Source organism: Mirounga leonina, unplaced genomic scaffold (genome assembly GCF_011800145.1).
Source record: "Mirounga leonina isolate KUSES-001 unplaced genomic scaffold, KU_Mleo_1.0 Mir_114, whole genome shotgun sequence".
NCBI classification, from domain to species: Eukaryota; Metazoa; Chordata; class Mammalia; order Carnivora; family Phocidae; genus Mirounga; species Mirounga leonina.
Window position 1 is genome coordinate 41280141 of NW_023270265.1, and position 22943 is coordinate 41303083.

General features: G+C 38.5%; 1 protein-coding gene across 1 annotated transcript in view; it reads right to left on the bottom strand.

The window, feature by feature from the left end:
* The window catches only part of RAB11FIP2 (RAB11 family interacting protein 2), a 39765-nt gene that overhangs the window by 12580 nt on the left and 4242 nt on the right, over positions 1-22943 (bottom strand). Inside the window, exons 2-3 of the mRNA XM_035029967.1 lie at positions 20621-21063; positions 19455-19923 (exon numbers count right to left, since the gene is read on the bottom strand). Coding sequence (XP_034885858.1) covers positions 19455-19923; positions 20621-21063 — 912 coding nt within the window. The remainder of the gene's footprint in view (positions 1-19454; positions 19924-20620; positions 21064-22943) is intronic.

Genomic DNA, 22943 nt, shown 5'->3' on the forward strand with positions numbered 1-22943 from the left:
ATGCAAAGAAAGGCAGCCAAACTCCACAGTCCAAGCTCCTTAGTCAGGAACTTCTTCCCCTCACACTTTCTAAACCCTTCAGTCCTGCTGTGAGCTCAGAGAGGGTTCGCTTCAGGGAGTGCAGGATAATTTCCTGAGGGGTCTCGCAATCAGAAGTGACTAAGAAAATGTCCAAGTTAATCTTAAAAGAGGTAGGACACAGGCTCCAAAGCAAGAGGTTTCCAAAGAACTGTGCCCACTGTTTTCTGTTGGCCCCTCCTGCTCCATATTCTGCCCCTCCCTGCACCCCAGCAGGCTGACGTCAGCAGAGTGTGTCCTCTGCGCTGCCTTGCCCAGTGGCTTCCAGTTACTCTCTGGCCCTGGGAGGCACCTGCAAGAGAGTGGGGACAGAAAGCGGTCAGGGCATGGGTCCCCCGCTCCAGCCCCGTCTCACTGCTGCCTCAGGCCCTCCCTGCTGGGCTACAGTTTTAAGCAGGAGCTTCTCTATAAATGGCCACAGATGAGCTACAGCTGTCCCTTCACACTAACACAGCTGTCTCTTCTAGCCAGTGCTGGCTCCCGGGGCTAAACCTTCCCTCCTCGGGGTCCTTACCCCCAGGCACCCCTCTGTAAATGGTCTCTCACTAAACGTTCTTCAATTATCTGTTTGAGCATGTCAGTTGTTTCCTGCTGGGGCTCTATACCTGATACAAGAATATACAAGAAATGCCATAAACTATTAACTTCATAATATAAAGCGGTTAAGGACAAAGGTTTGTCCTATTTATCTATTAAAAAGAAAGAAGAGAGAGCCAAAGAAAAAACAATATCCCACAATTATTCATATGAATTATCTACACTTCCCTTCTCCCTTCAATTTCTGGCTTTTGCTCTATAACTACTTATTTTAACACTCTTTTCTGTCTTCCCAGAATATACAATGTCTTCTACTTTGTAAATGATAATTCACATTTACATGCTGGCCACAAAAAAGTTCCTGGCCTTCATTTAACAACTCTTTTCACATTCACAGAGCTAGAGTACTTTATGTTCAAAATTATTTTCAATTTAGAATTACATTATTAAAGACTGATTGCTCTTGCAGTTTTGAAATGGCGTAACTGCTTAAAGTGACTTGAATTTGAATACCACCTCGTATTTGTATACTACCTTACAATTTATAACATATTTTCCCAAACAGAATTTCTCTAGACACGTTTCCAAAGGAAGAGTAATCAAGGTGGGAATACTGCTACTCACGTTCAGATCCATTCAATCAAAACCCCACTTGATCAATTTCATCTTCTGATTCCCCAACTCGCTCCCTCTGACGGACCTGCTTTGTGGACCCACTACCATCCCAATTGTTCCCTCATCCATTGTGTTTACTCACCTCTCCCCCCAGAGCATGTTGACAGCCTGTTACCCCCTCCTATACTGCCCATTTTTATTTTGCCAATTTCTAATCCCTCCTGAGTAACCCCTGCTGACTTTGTTACTCACTCACCTTCTGTAATCTCCAACACATCCCCCACCACCACCACTTACTGCCGCTTTTATAAAGGTCACCAACAAACTATTTTTATCAAAGGCAATAGCCTCATTCTCTTTAACCTCTCAGCTCCATCTGATAACAATGACTGTGTTGTTCCTTTTGAGACTCTCTTCTGTGATACCTGGTAGCCGAGATGTTCTCCTACGTTTCCAATTACACCCTTTCCTTGTCATCTTCATCTTCTCACCCCTATGAGAAAGACACTGGATATTTCTTAAGGTTCTGCTCTCAGACCTCTTTGTACTCTACCTTGGTGATTTCATATTCTCCCCCCCACTTCCCCTGCCACCGTGATATGGCCTGGTGACTGCTCAATCTTTTATCTTCCACTACGGTTGCATTATCCTTTGAATAGCACCTTTACAAATGTCTGTTTAAAGTCTCAGACTGGATATCCCCCCGTACCTCAAAGTTAACATGTCCCAAACCAATCACCATCTTGACTTCTGTATCAGTTCAGTCTGATTTTCCAATTTCTGGCATAACCAAGTCTGCTGGTCATCCCAGGTGAAGCCTCAGGGAGGCCACTGGACTCCGGCCTTCAGCTTGGAAGATTCTGCCTCATCAGTAAGCTGCAGATTCTTCCCATTCAGCTCCTGGACATGGCTCTCTCATGTTTCCTTGCTACTCATGGTCACTGCTACCTTTCTGATCACAAAACCACATCACCCCCAGCCCAGACTACTGCCAACAGCCTCTTACCAGTCTCCACCAGTCCTTCCTTGTCCAATCCAGCCTAAGCAACGTGGCTGGGTAAGATACTCTGAAGCTCAAGTCTAACCTTGTTACTCATCTGTCAAAATTAACTTCTGGCCTTCAACTTCCTCCTGAATAACAAATTTCTTAGCCTGGTTTTCAAAGCCTATTGGATTTGACTCAAATTATCTTTCCAAACTTACTGCCCAACCCCTAGTACCCAGGTACAACCTACTTGCTCTAAATTGCATATTTTTAATGAAGAAATAAGAGATGCCACCTATTTCAAAAAATTAGGATTGAAAGAAGGTTAAGAGAAATGAATATGACATTTTTATGACAAAGTGCTATTCAAATGTAAGGTAAGTAAACCTAGACACAGACCTTATATCCTTCATAAAAATTAACTCAAGACTGACCACAGGTTCAAATATGAAACAAAACTGTGAGACTCCTAGAAGATAACCTAGGAGGAAATCCAGATGACCTTGGGGATGGCAATAACTTTGTAGATACAAAACCAAAGGCATGATCTATGAAAGAACGAACTGATAAGCTGAACTTCATTAAAAATTTCTGCTCTGTGAAAGGCACTGAGAGAATGAAAAGACAAGCCACAGACTGGGAGACAATATTTGCAAAAGACATCTGATAAAGGACTGTTACCAAAATATACAAAGAACTCTTAAAACTCAACAATAAGAAAACAAGCAACCCCATGGAAAAATGGGCCCCAAATCTCAACAGACAACTTCACAGAAGAAGTGATACAGATGACAATAAATTTATGAAGAGATGCTCCACATCACATGTCATCAGGGAAATGCAAACTAAAACAATAACGAGATACCATTACACACCTGTTACAATGGCCAAAATCCAGAACACTGGCAACACCAAATGCCAATGAAGATGTGGAACACCAGGAACTGTCATTCACTACTGGAAATGGAAAATGGTATGGCCACTTTGGAAGACAGTTTGTGGTTTCTTACAAAACTAAACCTACTCTTTTTTTTTTTTTTTTAAGACTTATTTATTAGAGAGAGAGAGCTCACTCAGGGGGAGGGGCAGAGGGGAAGGGAGAGAGCCTTAAGCAGACTCCGTACTGAGTGAGGAGCCTGACACAGGGCTCAATCTCATGACCCCGAGATCACGACCTGAGCCAAAACCAAGAGTCGGATACTTAACCAACTGCGCCACCCAGGCTCCCCACTAAACATACTCTTACAATACAACCCACACACAATGACAACTGCACTCCATGGTATTTACCCAAAGGTGTTGAAAATTATGTCCACACAAAAACCTGCACACAGCAGGTTTATTCATAACTGCCAAAACTTGGTAGCAACCAGGACGTTCTTCAGTAGGTGAATGGATAAACTGTAGTACATACAAACAATGGAGTATTATCCAGTGCTAAAGAAGAAATGAGCTATAAAGACATGGAGGAACTTTAGATACATATTACTAAGTGAAAGAAGCCAATGTGAAAAGGCAGGCTATAGACTGCAGGATTCCAACTATATGACATTCTGGAAAAGGCAGGAACTATGGCGACAGCAAAAAGATCAGTGGTTTTCAGGGTCTGGGGGAAAGGAGCGATCAACAGGCAGAGCACCCAGGACTTTTAGGGCAGTGAAAATACTCTGCATGATATTGCACAGGTGGACACATGTCATTATACATCTGTCCAAACCCACAGAATGTATAACACCAAGAGTGAACCCTAATGTGAACTACAGACTCTGTAGAATTATGATGTGTCATTATAAGTCCATCAACTGTAACAAAAGCACAACCCTAGGGGGAGTGCTGATAATGGCAGATGCTATGCATGTGTGGGGGTGGGGCACTTATAGGAACTCTCTCTACTTTCTGCTCAATTTTGCTATGACGTAAAACTGCTCTAAAAATAAATTTTGTTTAAAGTTTGCCTTTTGTGCATCTATCTTAATTCCTGGATTCCCCAGCCCTTCTGCTATAAATTACTTGAAGAAAGGAATGATATTTCATTAATCTTTTCAGTCCTGTCATCTGACCCAGTACCTAGAGCACAGCAGATGCTTAATAAATATATACTGAATAAATCAAAAGCCAGGACTTAATAAAAATTTCTAAGAACTGGGCTAACGGTTGACTGAGCAAATCGACGGTAGGTCAATAAAAGTTTTAACAACAAGATATCAAGTCCTCAAAGAGCAGAGGAAATCATTTTTGCTGAGGAACAAAGATTAATTATATCTAGACCTGATAGTATATTAAATGGAATGTTTTTCAGTTCTTTTTAAGATAGGAAGAATTATTCTGATACTTACAACTGCCAATATGAATTGAAATAAGTTTCAAATTGGTGACCTGCAATAAAATCAATTCAACTAGCCAGTTTATCCAACCAGGTCTACCACAGTTTAGGTATCTGACCACAATACAGATTAATTTTGAGATTTTTCTGGTAAACCCTGAAAACATTTGTTCCACAAAAGCTCAGTGTTAAAGGAGCTTAAAGAAATGCCCTATAATGATCCTCTTTATAAAAACCCTAAAAAATAACGTGTCCAGAGAGAGATCCCACTAACAAACACAACCTGTAACGTATTTCAGTTTTATTACATGTGCAAAAGGGCTTAAGAAACAAGGTACAACTCAATATTGCTCCTTCCTTCTTTTTAGGAGGAAAAAAAAAAAGTCAGCACAAATCAAATTAATGACATTATAGATTAAAATACTACATTATCTCTCCTGGGACTGGGCACACACACTGAATATCTGAATGGCAAAACAAAACCTAATACATAAATGTCTATGGGGATTAACTGTAATTTACTTATTAATATTCTCACAGGATGTCTTTCATGAGATCTCATAGGCAAGACAATTAAAAATTGTGGTCAATGACACCAGAGATCATGGACAGCAAATTCAGAGCAAGCTGCTTTTCAATCATGAATATCAATGAATGTCACTGAAGAAGTTCTAAAACTTGACGATTTAAAGAGATCTATGAAGTTAAGGCATTTTTCATCAAGAATATCATATTCAGTCCAGTTTAACTTACCATTTTCTCCTGGTGAAGAAATGAAATAATTATTTTAAATACATTCCCAAATTTCCAAACATAAGCCCTATGGCTTGTGTAATCAAGGCCAACCCAAGCACCCTGATAAGCCTTTCCTGTGAGAGGCTGAGGGCTGAGGACAACCTGGGCACAGGAACTCCTCCATGAGGGGCGGGCAAGGCAAGTTGGCCCTGGGTCCCTTTGGCCAAGGCAAAGAAGGCCAGAGAGCCCACAACATCCTGGGCCAAGAGCATTCCAAGCTGGCTCTGTACTTGGACAAAGCCAAGTTCTGGAGAGGAAGCCACGGTGCCCTCTGGTCACCAGGAAGGCCTCAGATGTTCAAAAACAGCCTGCAATGAGGCTCCTGCCAGAAAGCATCTGCTTCCTCAGCCAGTCATCTCTGTTGAGCCTTCAGGGAGGGGCTCCCAGGGCAGCCAGACTTACCGGGGCCCCTCCATTAGGTGACACAAAGCCCAGACTCCTGTGCATACTCCTTGGAAGCAGAGCTGCTGGGGTAAGTGGGAGACTTCTGGCCACTACACCCTCAGCTGAGAAGCCCAGCCTCAAAAACCAGGTCTTGGTGATCAAGAGCTGGTTTCACAGAGCTAAGAAATTATAAAATTTTACTGGAAAAGAATTTATTGTTTTGTATTAAAATATACTCCCTAGCCCCTCGAAAAGTAGATGAATATAATGATTTCATTGGAAATTGCATATTATACTGTATCCCTCAGCCAGCTTTTTCTGAATGGTTCTTTTATTAAAAAAAGGAAAAAAAAAAAAAAACAGGAACATTTTAAACACAGGCATCCACTGATTTTTTTAGTGTACCTTGTCATATTTGCAAATTTCTGCTGCCACAATAACTTCCCCATTGTCCTGTTCCTACAAGCTACATAAATAAATTACTCTTCACTCTAAACAGTTTTTATTCTGAATCTAAAAATCACACTTAGAAACGAGGTCTCACTGGCATCTTTTCTTTGATTTCGTGTCTCTTCCTATTCAGGCCTGTATTATATATGCATTACCCATATCACTGTTCTCTGGGTGTCCCCAAAATTGGGTGTTCCATCACATCACTCAAAGGCCAAAATATCTTTACACTTATTACAGAATTAGGTGCAAAGTCTTCATTCTGGTATGCTACATTCCCATTAACAAGGTCCAACTTCCACTACTACCTCCGACCTTAACAATTCCAGGTAGTGGGTCCCTGATAGCCACTTAAAACACTCATTTTTAACGCATTGCCTGGTCTCATTTTAACCTCCATTCATAAAAGCACTTTCCTCTCTCCATAGATCCATCCTTTGAGACTCTGCCAATTCTACCTTTTCCACGACGCCTAGACTGCCTGGCCTTACCCATTTAATCTGTCATTTTTAGCTTTCTGAGCATTTACTAACTGCATCACCAATTAGGACAATTAATTACATATTTTGTATCTACCTGCCTGGGATCTAAAGACAGAGACAGGGCCTGATGCATCTCTGTTTCACAATATTAACAACTCTTATACAAGACAGGAGAGCAATGTCCATACCTTATTATCAAGTTCTAAAACATCTTTTTTTAGAATGTCACCCTAATACATACTGTCTCCTGGTAGTCTAAAGATAACAGGCACAAAAAGTGACATTTTAAGACTCTACCCATCCCTATTATTCCATAAAATAAACTGATGGCAATACAAAAAGATCTCACATTTAACTTCTGTTTATAAGCATATTTTCTCTTAAATGAGGAATATCTTTTAAAAACAGAATGACAAAATACTAAAAATGCAATTAATATTATTTCAGGCACATTAAAGAACCTTGAGTCCAGAGACTCCTCAAGCAGAATCTTATCTTCTTAGTGAAAACCAGAGAGAAAAGAAGGCACCCTCCTGAACAAAGAAATGAAAGGAAGAGCCCACCTTCAAATCTCCGTTAGAAGGGATACACTGGTGCCTGTGTTGAATTTCCTAAGGCAGAGACCCTTTTTGCAGAGGACTCTGGAATGTTCTGAAGAGTTTTCCGTTAAGTAGCATTTATCCTTCTTATAATGAGAGTTTGAACTGTCATCTTTAACAATTTAATCTAAGCTCAGCCACGTGAGTTTAGAAAATTTCCATCATGATTTAAGGAAAAGCCAAAACTGAGCTGTCTGCCCTGCCCTGTCCTTATTAGCGCTACGGAAGGATTTGTGAACACAGGATTTTACAGCACTATTGATTATAATACCTTTGCCTTATAGAGCAATAAAACAAATTTTCTACTTAATACTGGGAATATTTTACTTAATGTCAATGTGGTTCAGTTTATCAAAGATTATTACTGAACATACTTCTTGAAAGAAACTAGAAAAACTATCAAGTTTATTGTTTTCTGCCAAATGTATAGATCCTCTACTAGTCAGTGAGAAACATGAGCTCCTAAATTCTACTTTAAGTTGAGAATACATCAGTACTTGGAAATAATTTCAGTTAACTTATTTAAAGCAACTATTACATATTCTGTAGACACTGTGCAGTGAGGTCATAGCGAGGGCTACCATTTCTAGGTTCACCCTGTGGCAAACCATGCTCAGCACTTTATCCCATTTTACAGGTGAAAAAAATGAGGCTTAGAAAGGTTAGATAAGTTCATACAGCTAGTTATTCAACAGACTCAAATCCAGACCCGAATCCAAAATTTGAACTCTTAATACCTATCCTATACTTCCTTTACAATATTCTACTATTGCTATATTTATATGTTCATGTTATATTATAACATCTTTGAGTGGAAGAAGGTAATCAAATATATATATTCTGAATCAAGTATTAAATTATGTTCAGTATGATTTCCATTCTTCATTTATTTGGGGCATTTAATTTCTTTGAAAAGGAAAAAATCCGTTATGAAACAAAATATACCGTATACCTCTGGTCAACAAAATATGTGATTAACCTGAACACCCCCATTCCCACTCCAGGATCCATAACAAAGAGGTCATTATACCTAATGCAGAGCCGCTGCAGGGCACTCACTAATTGGCTCCTTGGTAGCCTAAAGTAGCAAACATACTTCCTCAGGAACCTACCAGGCATGGAGTATAGCTCCATGACTCCAACTAAAAAAGAAATGGTAGAATTACCAAGTAGTGAGTAAAGAGCTAATGATACAAGAGTATATAGTCATTACTTATAAAATATTCCTTCAAAATGCATCTCTCAATTTTTAAAAATAAGCTTTCTTGCTATTTACTGAAATAACTGTCTATCCACTCATTCCCCAATTATAAAACCATCTCTGATGGCCAAGAACAAGCTCAAAGGCCTCTTCCTTGAAGAAGCGTTTTCCAATTTCTAGCAAACTGTTCCTTTACCTTTTCTACAGTAAACTCTGTTCAACACAGTTCATTCTGCCTGGAACATGGGTCACTGCTTACACGTTCCTCTCCCTATGTGGCTACTAGGACTTTATCCTCTATGAATTCTATCTTCAAGCCACCCACCCCCAGCCCTGGTAGAGCTTCACATACATGTCTGTTAAAACAATTTTTAAAAACTGGCAATTTGAATTAAGCTTTACTATAGGCAGAGCTGAGTCATGTAATTGCTATTTAAGTGGTATTAGCACTTTTGTCAGAAAGATTTCTAAGGTTAAAATAAATACATAAGGGGCGCCTGGGTGGCTCAGTCGTTAAGCGTCTGCCTTTGGCTCAGGTCACGATCCCAGGGTCCTGGGATCGAGCCCCGCATCACGCTCCCTGCTCAGCGGGAAGCCTGCTTCGCTTCTCCCTCTCCCACTCCCCCCTGCTTGTGTTCCCTCTCTCTGTGTCTCTGTCAAATAAATAAATAAAATCTTTAAAAAAATAAATAAATACATAAAATACATACATTTTTTTACCTGATGTATGATACGTTATATTTAATATAGAATACATATTTATATATCACATTTTAATATTTATATTATAATTATGTTATATACTAATACTGTATGTAACACATCAAAGAGCAATCATTTATCCTTAAAATATAAGTTCAAGGAGACAAATGTCAAATGTCTGGATCCCAATATTCTTAGGAACTAGCTAAATGTGTAAAAGGAAAATCATTTCATAATCAAATTAGTTGCTTTATTTTCTACCACCAGCAGCTATTTAGAACACCCTGCCACAGGTACCACTACTACCACTTATTAAAATACAGAAACAGTACATGTGTTCCAAAAGCTAAAGCTTTATTGTTAGGGCAAAAAGTAAACCGCAGGTGATGTAGTCATAGTGGCCGAAAAGGAAGTGTTCTAAACATAAAAGTAGGGGCCTGGGAAAGTAGAGTTCACAGAAGTAGGGCTAAATATAAAAGAAAAGGAAGTTATTCTCTTATGAGAAACTAACAAAAGGAGTCCAACAGGGACAAGATTTGGTAAAGCCAAAACTGCTGGAGAGAAATACATGTAGTAATTACAATTCTAAGGTGAACACACTTTAAATGTGTTAAAGAAGCCAAGTGTGTTTCAGGATTCAAAAACAAACTCTCAAGAACCATAATTAGTGTACTGATTCTAACTTGCTTGTCTTCAACAACTCAAAATACATAATTTCTATCTCTAAAACAAAATTCTAAAATAAACAAGACAGCACCTCATAAAAAAAAAAAAAAAAAACCTCAAACCTCTCCATCAAGACTAAAATGCCAACTGACAACAGACCTGACGTTGTTAATACAGATCTTCCTTGACTCACAATGGGGTTACATCTCAGTAAACCCATTGTAAATTGAAAATACATGCATTTAATACCCCTAATCTACCAAACATCATTGCTTAGCCTAGCCGATCTTAAATGTGCTCAGAACACTTATATCAGGCTACAATTGGGCAAAATCACCTAATTCAAAGCCTATTTTGTAATAAAGTGGTGAATATCTCATGTGGTTTACTGAATACTGTGCTGAAAGTGAAAAACAAGATGGCTGGATGAGTCGAGAAGGGTTAAGTTGTCTGCCCTAGCAATCACGTGGCTGACTGCAAACTGCAGTTGCTGCTGCCCAGCCTCACCAGGGAGAATCCTACGGCATATCCCAGGCATAGCAAAAGATCAAAATTCAGAATTCTGAAGTATGGTTTCTACTGAATGCCTATCACTTTACCACCATCGTAAAGTTGAAAATTCATAAGCTGAACCATCATAAGTTGGGGACCGTCTGTACAGTTTTTACATGCTGTGTTTCATCAAATTTAAGACACTGATTAAAGACACATCGTTGGAATAATCCTCGTTGCTTCTTTTCCTTTACCGATCCCCTACCATCCCAACCTCCACATACAAAAGGAATGTATCTCCAAGATGTTCCCTTCTTTTCCATCCTCACTGCCAAGTAACCTCCATCCACTCTCACCTTCACAACCATACTAACTTTCTTATCGGTTTTCCTGCCCCAAGTCCTCCCCCTTCCCATTCCTGTCCCTACCAGTCTCCCCCACATCACAGGGCTATTATCTAAGATGTTACTCTGATCATATCACAACCTAACTTAAAAATCTTCATGGCTCCCCACTGCCTCTACAATGTCCAGTCCTTAGCATGGAATGGAGACCTAATATTTACATGCCCATTTCTATGAACTCTAAGAGCAGGAATTTATATATTAATAAACCTCTGATTTTCTTGTATAGTAAATATTCTAAAAATAATGCAAATGAAAGTGTCACTTGATTATCAGATCTGAAATTCAGAAAAAAATCATCTGGAAGGACTGGAGTTGTCACACAGAAGAGGCAATGGAATGAATCAGGAGACATGCAAGGGCTTTCTTTTTATTTTTAATCTTCAAAGTATAACATGTTTATAATAAAGGTCTGCTGACTGTGGGAGTTTTCTGAACCAAAACTCGATTCAGACCCCAACAATTTCAAATTTATGCAGGAAATAACTATGCCAAATGTCTGAAATTGGGAATATCAAGTCTCAACCTAGAAAGTACCGTATCAACCTGAGTGGCGCTGTGCATATCACATAAAAACTACACTGGTGAAGAACAGCCTCCTCAATGGCCAGATCCCGACAGCTTTAAAGGGGATAAGGAAAGTAAGGTCAATCTGGAATAGACAATTTTACCCAACAGGCCACTGGTGAAAAAGAAACAGAACAATAAATGTCTAAAATAATTTAGAATAATATAATTTATATCTTTCCAATGTATTGTTCTCAAAATACACATGTTCATTAATGGCAATTAACAACAATTATTAATCTACATGTAACAAGCTTGTTGGTTTGACAAAGAAATAATCCTCTCAAATTCTACCTTAAAAGTTAAAATTTACATATTGATTTGCACTGGGGTCACTGGAATATAATCTTAATACTTTCCTATCAGAAACCTCAGAAGGACTTACATACTATTATCTTGTATTTGATCATATCATAACAACCTGTTCTCTTTAACTACGGACTCGTTGTGTTATCCTGTGTCCAGTGCCTAAGAGCTCGTTAATTACCTAAACTATATCTCCGTAGGTCTTGTTAATTACCCGTCTCCTGTCTCAGAGGACCTTGTTAATAACTTGTACAGTCTCTCTAAAGAGGTCCTAACAACACATTAAAATTAAAGATGCTTTTCTTTTAGCACCTGTCAAGTGCTGTAAATTGAGAAATTTTCACATCAGTTTATTAGCCTACAGTAGTTTTTGTGGATTTTTTTGGCTGGTTTTCTTCTCTCACAAAATCTCTCTGTATCTCAATCTCTCAACTCAAAATAATAATAACAACAATGACTTAGCAAAGTTTTGTCTTTTTTTGTTACAGAGCTTTTTTTGTTTTCAATTTTGAAGTCTATAAATATCAATTTGCATTAGTGAGGTAGCAAAAGGATGGCATGGTTGGTATCTGCAAATTAACCCATTGGGAGATGTACCAATTAATGAGAGCTATTATAATGAGTATTAGGATGACAAAGGGTAAAAAAGTTTCAAGTAGTATCTGGGGAGTTTAGCATAAAAGTTCTAGTTAGTGTTAAGGGAACTAATCATATTGCGTATTTCATGTTTCTAGTCACTGCTTCATTGGATACATTCTGCAAATCCCTGGACACTAATGGATTAATGGCTCTAAAAATCATTCAAAAGTTTTTTTTTCTGTCTTGTAAATGAGGCCACGAAGTTTCAGCTGTGTAAAAGATTTATGGCCTGTCATGAATGAGGGCAAAATTATCTTTAATATTAGACAAATATGAACAAAAAATAAATATTGCTATTAAAATAAACCTTATACATGTTAAGGTTTATTATGCCAGAGACTGAGCTTTAAACTCATATAGGGGAAAAAAAAAAAAGGTCCATACAGAGCATTTTAAAACTATGAATAGGATCATTTCTTTTGGAACATTTGTTTACTCTAACTTTTTAAAATCAAAATGTAGGCCTATAGTAAACAGTCTTTTTTTTCATGGACATGTTATATAACTTCATAATAACGACTACATGCTTATAAGCCTATGGTGATTTGTAAAAATTAGAAACACATTTAAATATACATTCTAGGTAACCAATTTTTTTGTAGCTTCTAAGAAAGGTATGATGCAACCATAGACAGGAATTGATGAGTTAAGGAAAGAAAGAAAGGACGAAGGGAAAAAGGGATGTAGGTCAACCTGATCCCAAAAGTAAAAGGCATATTGTCATGCAAAATTATAAAATATTAGTGATAGACAGGAGTTCTTAATCTTAAGACACTATTTCTGTACTGTCCTAAAAAATAACTGTTTCACCAGCTAAGCAACATGTAGGTTTTTCCACAGTAAATACTGTAAATGGAAATATATGCATATATGCTAATAGAATCAATAACACCACGAGTGATATTATAAGACACACCATTAAGTTAAATAGAACAACTAGGAGTTTGCTACATGATATTCACAATGACAATAAGGCAGAAAATAATGAAGGGAAATCATGTTCTTTGTATGAGTCACATATAGAAGAATACTCCCAAATCAACATTCTCTGGTAAAAATACTTCCCATAAGTTCTTGCTCTCCAATGAGCTTCCTTTCTAAAATCAAACATCAGCTCTTCATACAGAGTATGCTTATATATATATATATATACATATATACACACTTTTTTTTATTTTACATTTCAGAATAAGACATACTCAACAAACTTTCTCCTTGTGGTAATGAATTCTCTTAACTGGGGGCAGTCCTTCAATCCTAAACTTTCTCATGGAGCCTCAGAAGAACACACACCACAGAGTTTCTGTTCAAGTTATGATAGGTAGCGTATAAACACAAGCATATTTTTTAAGTGTTGTTCATCACTACTGATGTCTAGGTTTTACCTGAACTCTGAGAAACAATTCATCCACAGATGCCATAAATATTAAATACTCAGACAATTTCTGCCTGATCTTAAATGCCTACCATAATTTAGATGTTTCTTAGCTATTCAGCCAAATCTTATACTCCTCTCCACATCCCTGTTTTAGTCTGGCTGACCTCCCTCCGGTGTCCTCCACCTTACTTAGGGCCCTGTGAGCAAAGTGAATGTGACTAAGTCATCTATTCAACTATCAGTTTACCAACAGAACTGCAGATTTCTATTCATCAATTAGTAATTACTGAAGTCTTATGAAATACATGATATAAGTTAGATCAGTACTTTTTAAACCTGACAGAATCAGTGGGAAGTTTTAAAAATGCTGATTTTCATTTCAGGGCCCATTCACACTAAAGATTCTATCTAATTCAGTCTGAGATAGGACCCAACAAATTGCAGTTGAAAAGAAATCCCCAGGAGGCGCTGATGATCAGCATTGAGGACATCCACTCATCTAGATGCTGTGGGGCAGGCACCCACAAGACAAGATTCAGCATAGCTATTAAGAAGCTTAGATAACTTAGTAACGAAGACTAAGACCCAGACACAATAGATATCCTAGAGCAGTTATGTTCTATATCAGCAGAAAGCCAAAGGGAAACACCATGTTATTAATCGAGAAAGAATTAAAGAGTTTTTAGCCTCAAGGATAGGCTGAGCACACTCAGATGAGTTAAGTGCATTCCAGGACTGAGCTAAGGAATGGGCATAGCAAGGCTTACAAGGGCCTCGGAGGAGAGAGGTAAGGAAATTAACTTACCTAGAACAGAGAGATAAGGAATAGTAAAAGAAAAGTTGGACCATCAAGAAAAGCCTAAAATACAGTAAGTCTTGAAAGTTAGAAGAGTTTGGATTTGGTGTTACAAATCAGTGGTTCTTAAATTTTTTTGAACTAGGCTTTTCAAACAGACCAAAGTTACCATGGCTCCTGTACCCTAAATACTACGAAATAATAATGCTAAGTGTTATGATAAATAAATGCAAAAACCGCAGTTCACTTAATAGTCTCAGAATGTCTCATTCAGATAAGGTTTATTCACAGTTATGCTTGGTTAGGTGGACTTCAACATTCAGGGACTCAGGCTGCCCTGTCTTACGGCTCTGCCCTTTTCAAAGATCCCCATTCAGCCAGCCTAGGGCTGAGCAAGCGATTTCAGTAAACTCTGCAGGCCACACAGTCTCTGTTACATTGACTCAACGCTACCGCTGTAGGACAAAAGCAGCCACAAACCAGTGGCTAGGCTGTGGGCAGCTGAAACATAATTTACAAAAACAGGCAGCAAACCAGATCTGGGCCCCCAGCCTTGTTTGCCAAACCCTGGCCTAAGGTACTAACGAAGAGAGGCAATACAGCTGACTGCATAGGACATTTTCATGGACCAGACCTGGATGCGGTAGACATCTGTTCCACGAACTCTTCAATAAGCCAGAACTTCATCACCTGTCCCCACCTAGCTAAGAGTCTAGCTGTGTCTCTGTTTAAAAAAAAAAAAAAACAGGACATCCTGTTTGCTGAACACACTCACCATTTCCACTTTCCACTGGAAGACCAGCCTAGTGTTAAAGAAGACATGGCTGTGAACAAATGATTAAAAATGGCATAACAAACACTGAGGGTTTTTTTGTTTTGTTTTTTTGGAAAACTATGTAACTGCTGATGCAAACAAGCATTTCTTTACAAACTGTGGGGTTAACCACACAACACATTAGTTGAGACTGATGACACCAAACTACCTGTGATTTATAATTAAAAAGCAAGAGTAGCCATAATTTGAAAACACAAACAATACCAATCATAAACTGATGAAACATTTTCCTGAAAACGGCAAGAATTCCAACTACACTTTCCAGCGCATGTGCAGTAGAAGTCGTGCAGCCAAGTGCTGGTATCCAGACTTCTCAGAACTGGCACAGACCACAAACACAATGAGGTGCCCTCACCACACCCAACTCAGTCCCTTCTGGGGCCATCGCCGAGCCAGATTTCTTCCCTGGCTGCACTGGGGTTGGGACACGATGGACTCTGGCCAAGGGGACAGCTGTAGAGGTGATGCACACCATGGCCAGGCCTGGCACAGAAAGACGTGCCACATGTGACCCTCGGCTCTCTGCCCCCGCTGTATGTCCCTGCAGGCCGTGTGGTAAATGGTGGCACCACAAGAAGAAAGGAGCCTGGTTCCTGAATAACGGTGTGGAGCTGAATGACCACATGGAGCAAAACACCCACTTCCCTCCTCCCCGTCATCGTGAATCAGGCGGCGACAACAACGAGTAACACACTTTGACTGTGATAAGCCACCGAGATCTGGGGTTGTTTATGACAGCTGATAACCTACTTAACACGGAGTTCTTAAGAAACTCCAGAAATGTGCTATGTAGGGTCTGAATATTAAATTTCAAGAGCCCTTTGACACTCACTTAGGTTGTGACTAAAGCTGAGTTTTACGTAAAAATGTACATATTTGCCTTTGTGCATCTGTTTTCAGTGTACCAGAAGATCTTCAGCCCACACTGGGCTGCAAGAGGAGCCTAAAGGAATAAGAGCACATTTTAGGAAATCGGTCTGCTATTCCGTGTTCAGTGATTCAAAAATGATTTTTTCTAACACCCACTACCTACCAAGCATCAGACTGGAGATTACGGGTGGAAAGATGAATGAAATGCAGACGCCGCCCTCAAGCTGTTCATGGTGGTGGGAGGGAGATCAGTGACTGGTCTATTGGTGAACAAAGGGATGCCCACAGAAAGTAAGCCTTAACGTAAGAAAAGACTAAGGCTGCCCCACAAGGATCAACTACCTCTCCCTACAAGAGCAAGCAAGGCTTCAAAGAAGAGGGGCAGGTAAGAGGAAGGAAGCCGCAAACTAGTAAGTGCAGGGCAGCAAAGGGTTTCAAAGAACCCCGTTCTCTGTTCATTTCTCCTATCGGTTTTATGCAAGAATATTATAGGACCTATTAAAAGAACGGAAGCAAAAGGTGGTATTTTGGGGGGTTTACAAGGTGATTTCTTCAGGTGGATTTTACTTTTTCTTTACTAAGAAATAAAAACTCTGACTTCTAAGAAAGCGTTCCTTAGTACTTTCAAGTTTTTCGGAATAAAGAAAATTCTCCAGGTTTAATCACACCCTATCCCCCTGCAGGGCAGTAGCACGGTTCCCCTGCACCTGCGATCCCAGGTGAGCCAGCTCACTCACAAAGAGCATGATGCAGGTCCACAGCCACAGAGTTTACCCTTCACTCTGCTCAGTATTCTCACAGACGCCAGTCACAAGAGTCCAGGAGACTCTAAATAGATCCATCTAGCGCTACTGGAAAAAATAATCTGCAGCACATGTCCTCGTGGTAGGAGTCTCTAGCTTCCAAAGTGCATTTGACTGAGATGTGAACGTGAGAAATCTAAAATGTCTCCCATAACTGAGGGCTGATGTCGGCAGGAGAAACAGGAACACAAGGCCACATAAAGACGAAACTACCTCGACTGTATCCTCCCAAATTCCACTCAAGATCAAGCTGCTTTCCAGAACTTCCAACTGCACTCTCTTCCTAGATCTACTTATAGTCAATCCTTCTTTTTTACACTATAAATTAGAGCAACCCTTTAACTGCAAATGTTATTTACCACAAACACGGTTTTCGACACACAGAGGAAGAGGAACTTCCCAGGAACCTACCAATGTTGTTGGCCTCATACCTGGCATCCCAAAGAACATGAAGAAGAGGAAGACTTAAAATGTAAAAATCCTGTTTTACATACTTGCAAGCATTTTATGCATTTATCAAGAAATAGCTCTAATTTTGATAGAAACAGCATTTGTCCTGAAGTCACCCAAACAAAGCCCTAAATCTGGCAAAATGCCACACTCACTTTAAAAACCCGTGGCAATCCATGTAAACAGCCCAAGTATAGGGCAATTAAAGATTTGAGGATACTTATTTTTCCCCATGCTGCCATAATTTAAAAACATTATTTTCTTACCACTTCCCATTTTTCTTGCTTTTGAGTCTAAAATTATATAAAGTACCCAATCTCTAAGTTACCTCAGACAGTTGTTTTTCATTATCTTCTTCAAAAAAAAGTTTAGCAAAAGGGAGAAAAAGCAAATATATTTCTATTTACCTCTATAATTTAGGACTTAAGACAATATGTGGAATACGCGATGTGAAATACCAAAATAAAGTATTTGAGTAGCACAACGAAACTATGGACTCTTCGAAAAAACATTAATGCCACACGATAAAAATATATTTTTTGGAGTATAGTTTATAAAGAAAACTGAGCAATACTTTTTAAAGCCACAGCAAATATTTACTGCTAAAAGAAAATGAAAGAAATACACGTTTCCCGGGGCGCCTGGGTGGTTCAGTTGGTTAAGCGACTGCCTTCGGCTCAGGTCATGATCCCGGAGTCCCAGGATCAAGTCCCACATCAGGCTCCCTGCTCAGCAGGGAGTCTGCTTCTCCCTCTGACCCTCCTCCCTCTCATGCTCTCTGTCTCTCATTCTCTCTCTCGCAAATAAATAAAATCTTAAAAAAAAAAAATTAAAAAAAAAAAAGAAATACACGTTTCCCTTGAAAATGTTAACTGCATACTTGAACACATCGGTAGAAGATCAGAAGACAGGTGGGAGAGCATGGTCTAAAAGGGTGCTTGTTAATACTACACTTTCTGTTTATGGTGGGACAAAACAAAGCACTTTTTGAATAAAATATGACATGACAGTATAATAAAACATAGTAGTAACAGCCACCATTCACGGGTTCCCTATTTAGGCCCTGGCTTTATACCATGTACTTGATTTATAATTTATCATCACCCAATGCTACCAAGCAGGTATTCTTTTCCTTGTTTCAAAGATGGAGACGATGAGGTTTATGGAGGTCACAGAGCTACTGAGCCAGGATTCCCACTCAGGCTGGTATTCTATATGTTATTGCCTTGAGGAAAAACTACATTCCATGGCAAACACTCTACCCTGCTATTCCATAACTGCTTAGGCTTCCAATAAATTCATCTTATTCTTTGATTAAGTTTTCTTTAAACAGCTATTCCACCGTTCACTTCTGCAAAATCTATAATCTCATTTAAAGGTATACAGTTCCAACTTGTACTAAGGAAGAAGAAAAGTACCATTAGATATGTAACTGAGAACTCAGATTCTGAAAATCTTTATCATGATAGTGATTATTCCTATGACCATAAGTCATCATATAGAAAACTCTTTGATATATTTAGAGTACCCACAAGGGTCACAAAATTCCAGTAAACATTCACAAATGAAAGCTGCTTCTAAACAGACATTTGATAACGGTAGTTAACACCTATGATGAAAACCATTAGTACTTAACCTAAGCCAGTATTTCTTAAAAGAACAGCCCATGGGCTGCTATTGGTCCACTAATCCTCTCCAGAGAGCCCGTGAACTAATCCCTGGAAAACAGTATCTAGAAACATAACATATCACCTAATTTCTGGCCTGAATTAACACCCAGTGGTGATTCACTCTCACCATGTCTCATCAAAAGCTATGTCGTTCTCTTCGTAAGTTCCAGTGAGTTTCTTGCTCAGGGGAGTAGAAAGAGACTAGGGTAGGGATTAATAATCTTTTATCCTTCTAAGATAAAAAGTTCAATTCCAAAGATGTATGCAATGTTGCCTGGCTCCATAATTAATTATAAAAATAAGATAAGAATTTTGTTCAAGTCAAATAAAAGGAATTTAAAACATTCAAGTATTTAAAAGGGATATTTGATACTTTCAAGTATAATATTTTTCAAAATAGCACAATCTCCCCCAATGTTAGGCTTACCTTGAAGATGGCATTATATTTGAAGCCCTGAATTTTGTTGTAAACGGATTAGTTGACTCATAATCAAAATAGTCCTGACGATTTTCACTAAATGCATTAGGTGATTTCAAGTCACAAGGGCTATCAGATCCCCCATTGTTAAGTTTATCAGATCTTCGGCTATCTTTTTTTCCAGTCACTCTTTCAAACAGGCTAACTTTCTCCCTTTTCTCTCTTTTATTTTCTTTTCTAACTTCAACTGATTTTGAAAATAAATTCATGCTGCTGTCCCATGATTCACTGCTTTCTTCAAATGGATTTCTCTTCCTTGGCAGTGTTGCAAATTTTTGGGGTAATGAAGCAGTCACATTTGTAAATGGGTCATTCTGTCTTCCGAGAGACGATTCACCTTCATCCACACTGCTGTCAGGTTGGTTCATTTTAGAAGTATCAAAGCTTAATGTTCTTCTGTGTGGAGATTTGAGACTTCCTGCAAACAATTTTGTAGTTAGCACATAATCAGTGACACATTACATCACACTACTTGACACATTCTGTGTGCATACTGCTGCTTTTAGAATGAGAGCAATTAGCTAAAGATATTAACCTTTAAAATAATCAAGGAAAACAATCTTAAAATGGTAAAGTATAGCACAAGTAGGTAGACTAATGATAATTAGCATATTGCTAGACAATCAGTAATTTACTCAGCTCAGAAAAAAAAAATCACATAAGCTATAATGTCAAAACTAGAGGTTCTGGTGGGCATAAAGGTGCTATAAATTCTCAGACTTTTGTCATCATTAGCATTAAATATACTTTGCTACTTCTGAACATACAAGATTTTTTTTCTAGGAACGTTCTGATTAAATGGAACATTTATTTATGCTTCAGGCTTTCAAGACCAAAGGAACAGCAGGAAAAAAAAGAGGCGAGGCCATGAAAAGCAACTGGGACTCATTTTTGTTATCATTTAATAATATAAACACAGTGCTGAATACAGACAAGTTCTGCCTTTAATAAACTTACCACTTTTGAGCATACTCAGCACCCAATAAAGAGCTGACGACTAAACTTAGAAACTACCAAGAAATTGCAATTTTTATTTTCTAACTTTATAAGTCAGACTTTAAAAACTACAACGGTAGTTCGGATCACTAAGGATACAATTGGAAGGTGTCACTTACCACTTTCCAGAACTGCTCCAAAGGAATCTATCTGCCGTCCCAGAAGGTGCGTTTGACCAGTGGTGCCAGACTTCAGTTTCTCAGAAGATATGTGGGTCCCAGTTAAGTCAGACATTGAATGTGCTGAAGAGAGTCGCTGAGGACCCAAAAGAAAAGGCTTTTTTGGTTTGGATTTCATCTGTATTTCACCACTTGAGAATTCAGTATTGGCATCGGGTATGTGAGAACTTGGAATGATCGCAGAAGACGTATCAGAAAATGTCCCATCATTTTTTCTACCTTTCATCTTATCTTTTAATTTTGCAAAAGGAGATCTTGTTTTGTCCTTCATTGATAAGTCAAACATACTTGCTGTCATATTGTTCCTCATGAATTGAATATTGACCTTTATCTCACCCCTGTTTTTGGCTCTTTTTCCTTGTTTGGATTCTAATCTAAACCACCTTAAAGAGAAGGAAAAAACCGGGTTGTAACATGTAATGCAGAGAGGATACGAGCCTGTTATATATAAATAGGTTTTCAGGTAAAGCTATTACACATCAAGGCAATCTAAGCACGACAGCTCTTCTGTGTCCATCTGACATAAGCATTGCTAGTGGCCTAAAAACATTTGTTAATGTTAAAAGACATTGAGGTAAAGGCTATGAAAGAATTCATCAGTTCATTACTCTTGAGCATTATACAATAATGACCCCATTTTTAATAATTAAATATTTAGCCCGTTTTTCTTCTGTAAAAACTATTGAAAGAATTTCGTTAACATCGGAGACCACTGCATTATAGTTTGCTCACTGTGAAAATTACCTAAGATGTAATTTAGATTCATATCAAGTGGGTCAAAGCCTTCTCCTGAATAAAGTATGAAAAACGAGTAAAATGTAGGAAATGACAAATAGTCATAAATCCTGTAAAGTTTTTGAAAAAGCAAGCTTAAATGCTTCCTGTTAGAATCTATTTGCTTCATTTACTATTGCTACTGTAACAATACCAAAGAAAAATTATTTTAATTGGAGCCAAATCTTATGCTTGTAGTCAGTTTGCTGAATTGCACTGCCCATTGTCAAATGATGTTACAGCAGTCCCCCTCATCCACGGCTTCAGTACCAGCGGTTAACCGAGTCCTGGAAGCAGACGATCCTCCGTCTGACATATCCTCAGAAGGTCAGTAGTAGCCTAATGCTACGTCACAAAGCCTATGTCATTCACCCCGCTTCATCTCAACAGGGAGGCATTTTATCATCTCACATCAGCACAAGGAGAGTGAGTACAGGACAATAAGAGAGAGAAACCACATTCGCATTGCTTTTATTACAGTATATAACTGTTCTATTGTACTACTGATCTCTTACTGTGCCTAATTTATAAATTAAACTTGATCATAGGTATGTACATATAGAGAAAAACATAGTATATCTAGGATTGGGTACTAGCCACAATTTCAGGCACCCACTGGGGGTCTTGGAACGTATCCCCGTGGATATGAGGGGGCTACTATATACGAAGCCAAGTTTGTTTTGGTTTTGTTCATAGTATTTTTATCCACAAGAAAGTCTCCAGCGGTCAGTGATACAAGTGGTTATTCTACAGGGAAAACAGCCAAAAAATTGCAAAATCAAGCCTAGAAGAGTTTCTACAGTGTTTTCACATTACTTAACAATGAAGCATAACCTGCACACAGGTTATTACTTAAATACAGCTCTAACCAAGTGTAACAAATTTTCTTAGCTACAAAGGAACTCTGATCTAATTTTACATTAGTACTTTCTCTCCTTGTTACCAGGAAGATATGCCAGAAGAAACCTATGTTTACTATCCATCAGGTGGAAGACCAGTTCATGGGTCTTTTCCAGGCAGGAGAGAAAATTGGCACAAAGCATCCATATCAGTTCCATCTCAGCAAGTTACACACGAGAGAAATGTTTTCTTCATTAATTTGAAGCAATTCAATCAATTAAGATCTAGTTGCATCAAAGCAAGCAGTTTTTTAAAAATAAAATATTTTATAATTGGAAGCATTACCCCAAGACCCTAAATTGAGAAACGCCCTTGAAGCAAATATTGAAATCTGAAGACACAGGGACTAGAAATAAAAAATGACAGCAATAAACTCTGTGGAATAGAGAACCTTGAACAAGAAAAAATTTAATACTCGAAAAGCAAGGTTACACACCCTGTTATTAATTCCCAGTTCTGGAAAATAAAGCCATTTTCAAGGGGGGAGAAATGCTTCTAATGGATAGTACATGGGAAATACCTGTAACATCCAGGCTTTACACAAAATAAGTGAATATACTTTGCAAGAAGTGTATCAACAACAAAAAAC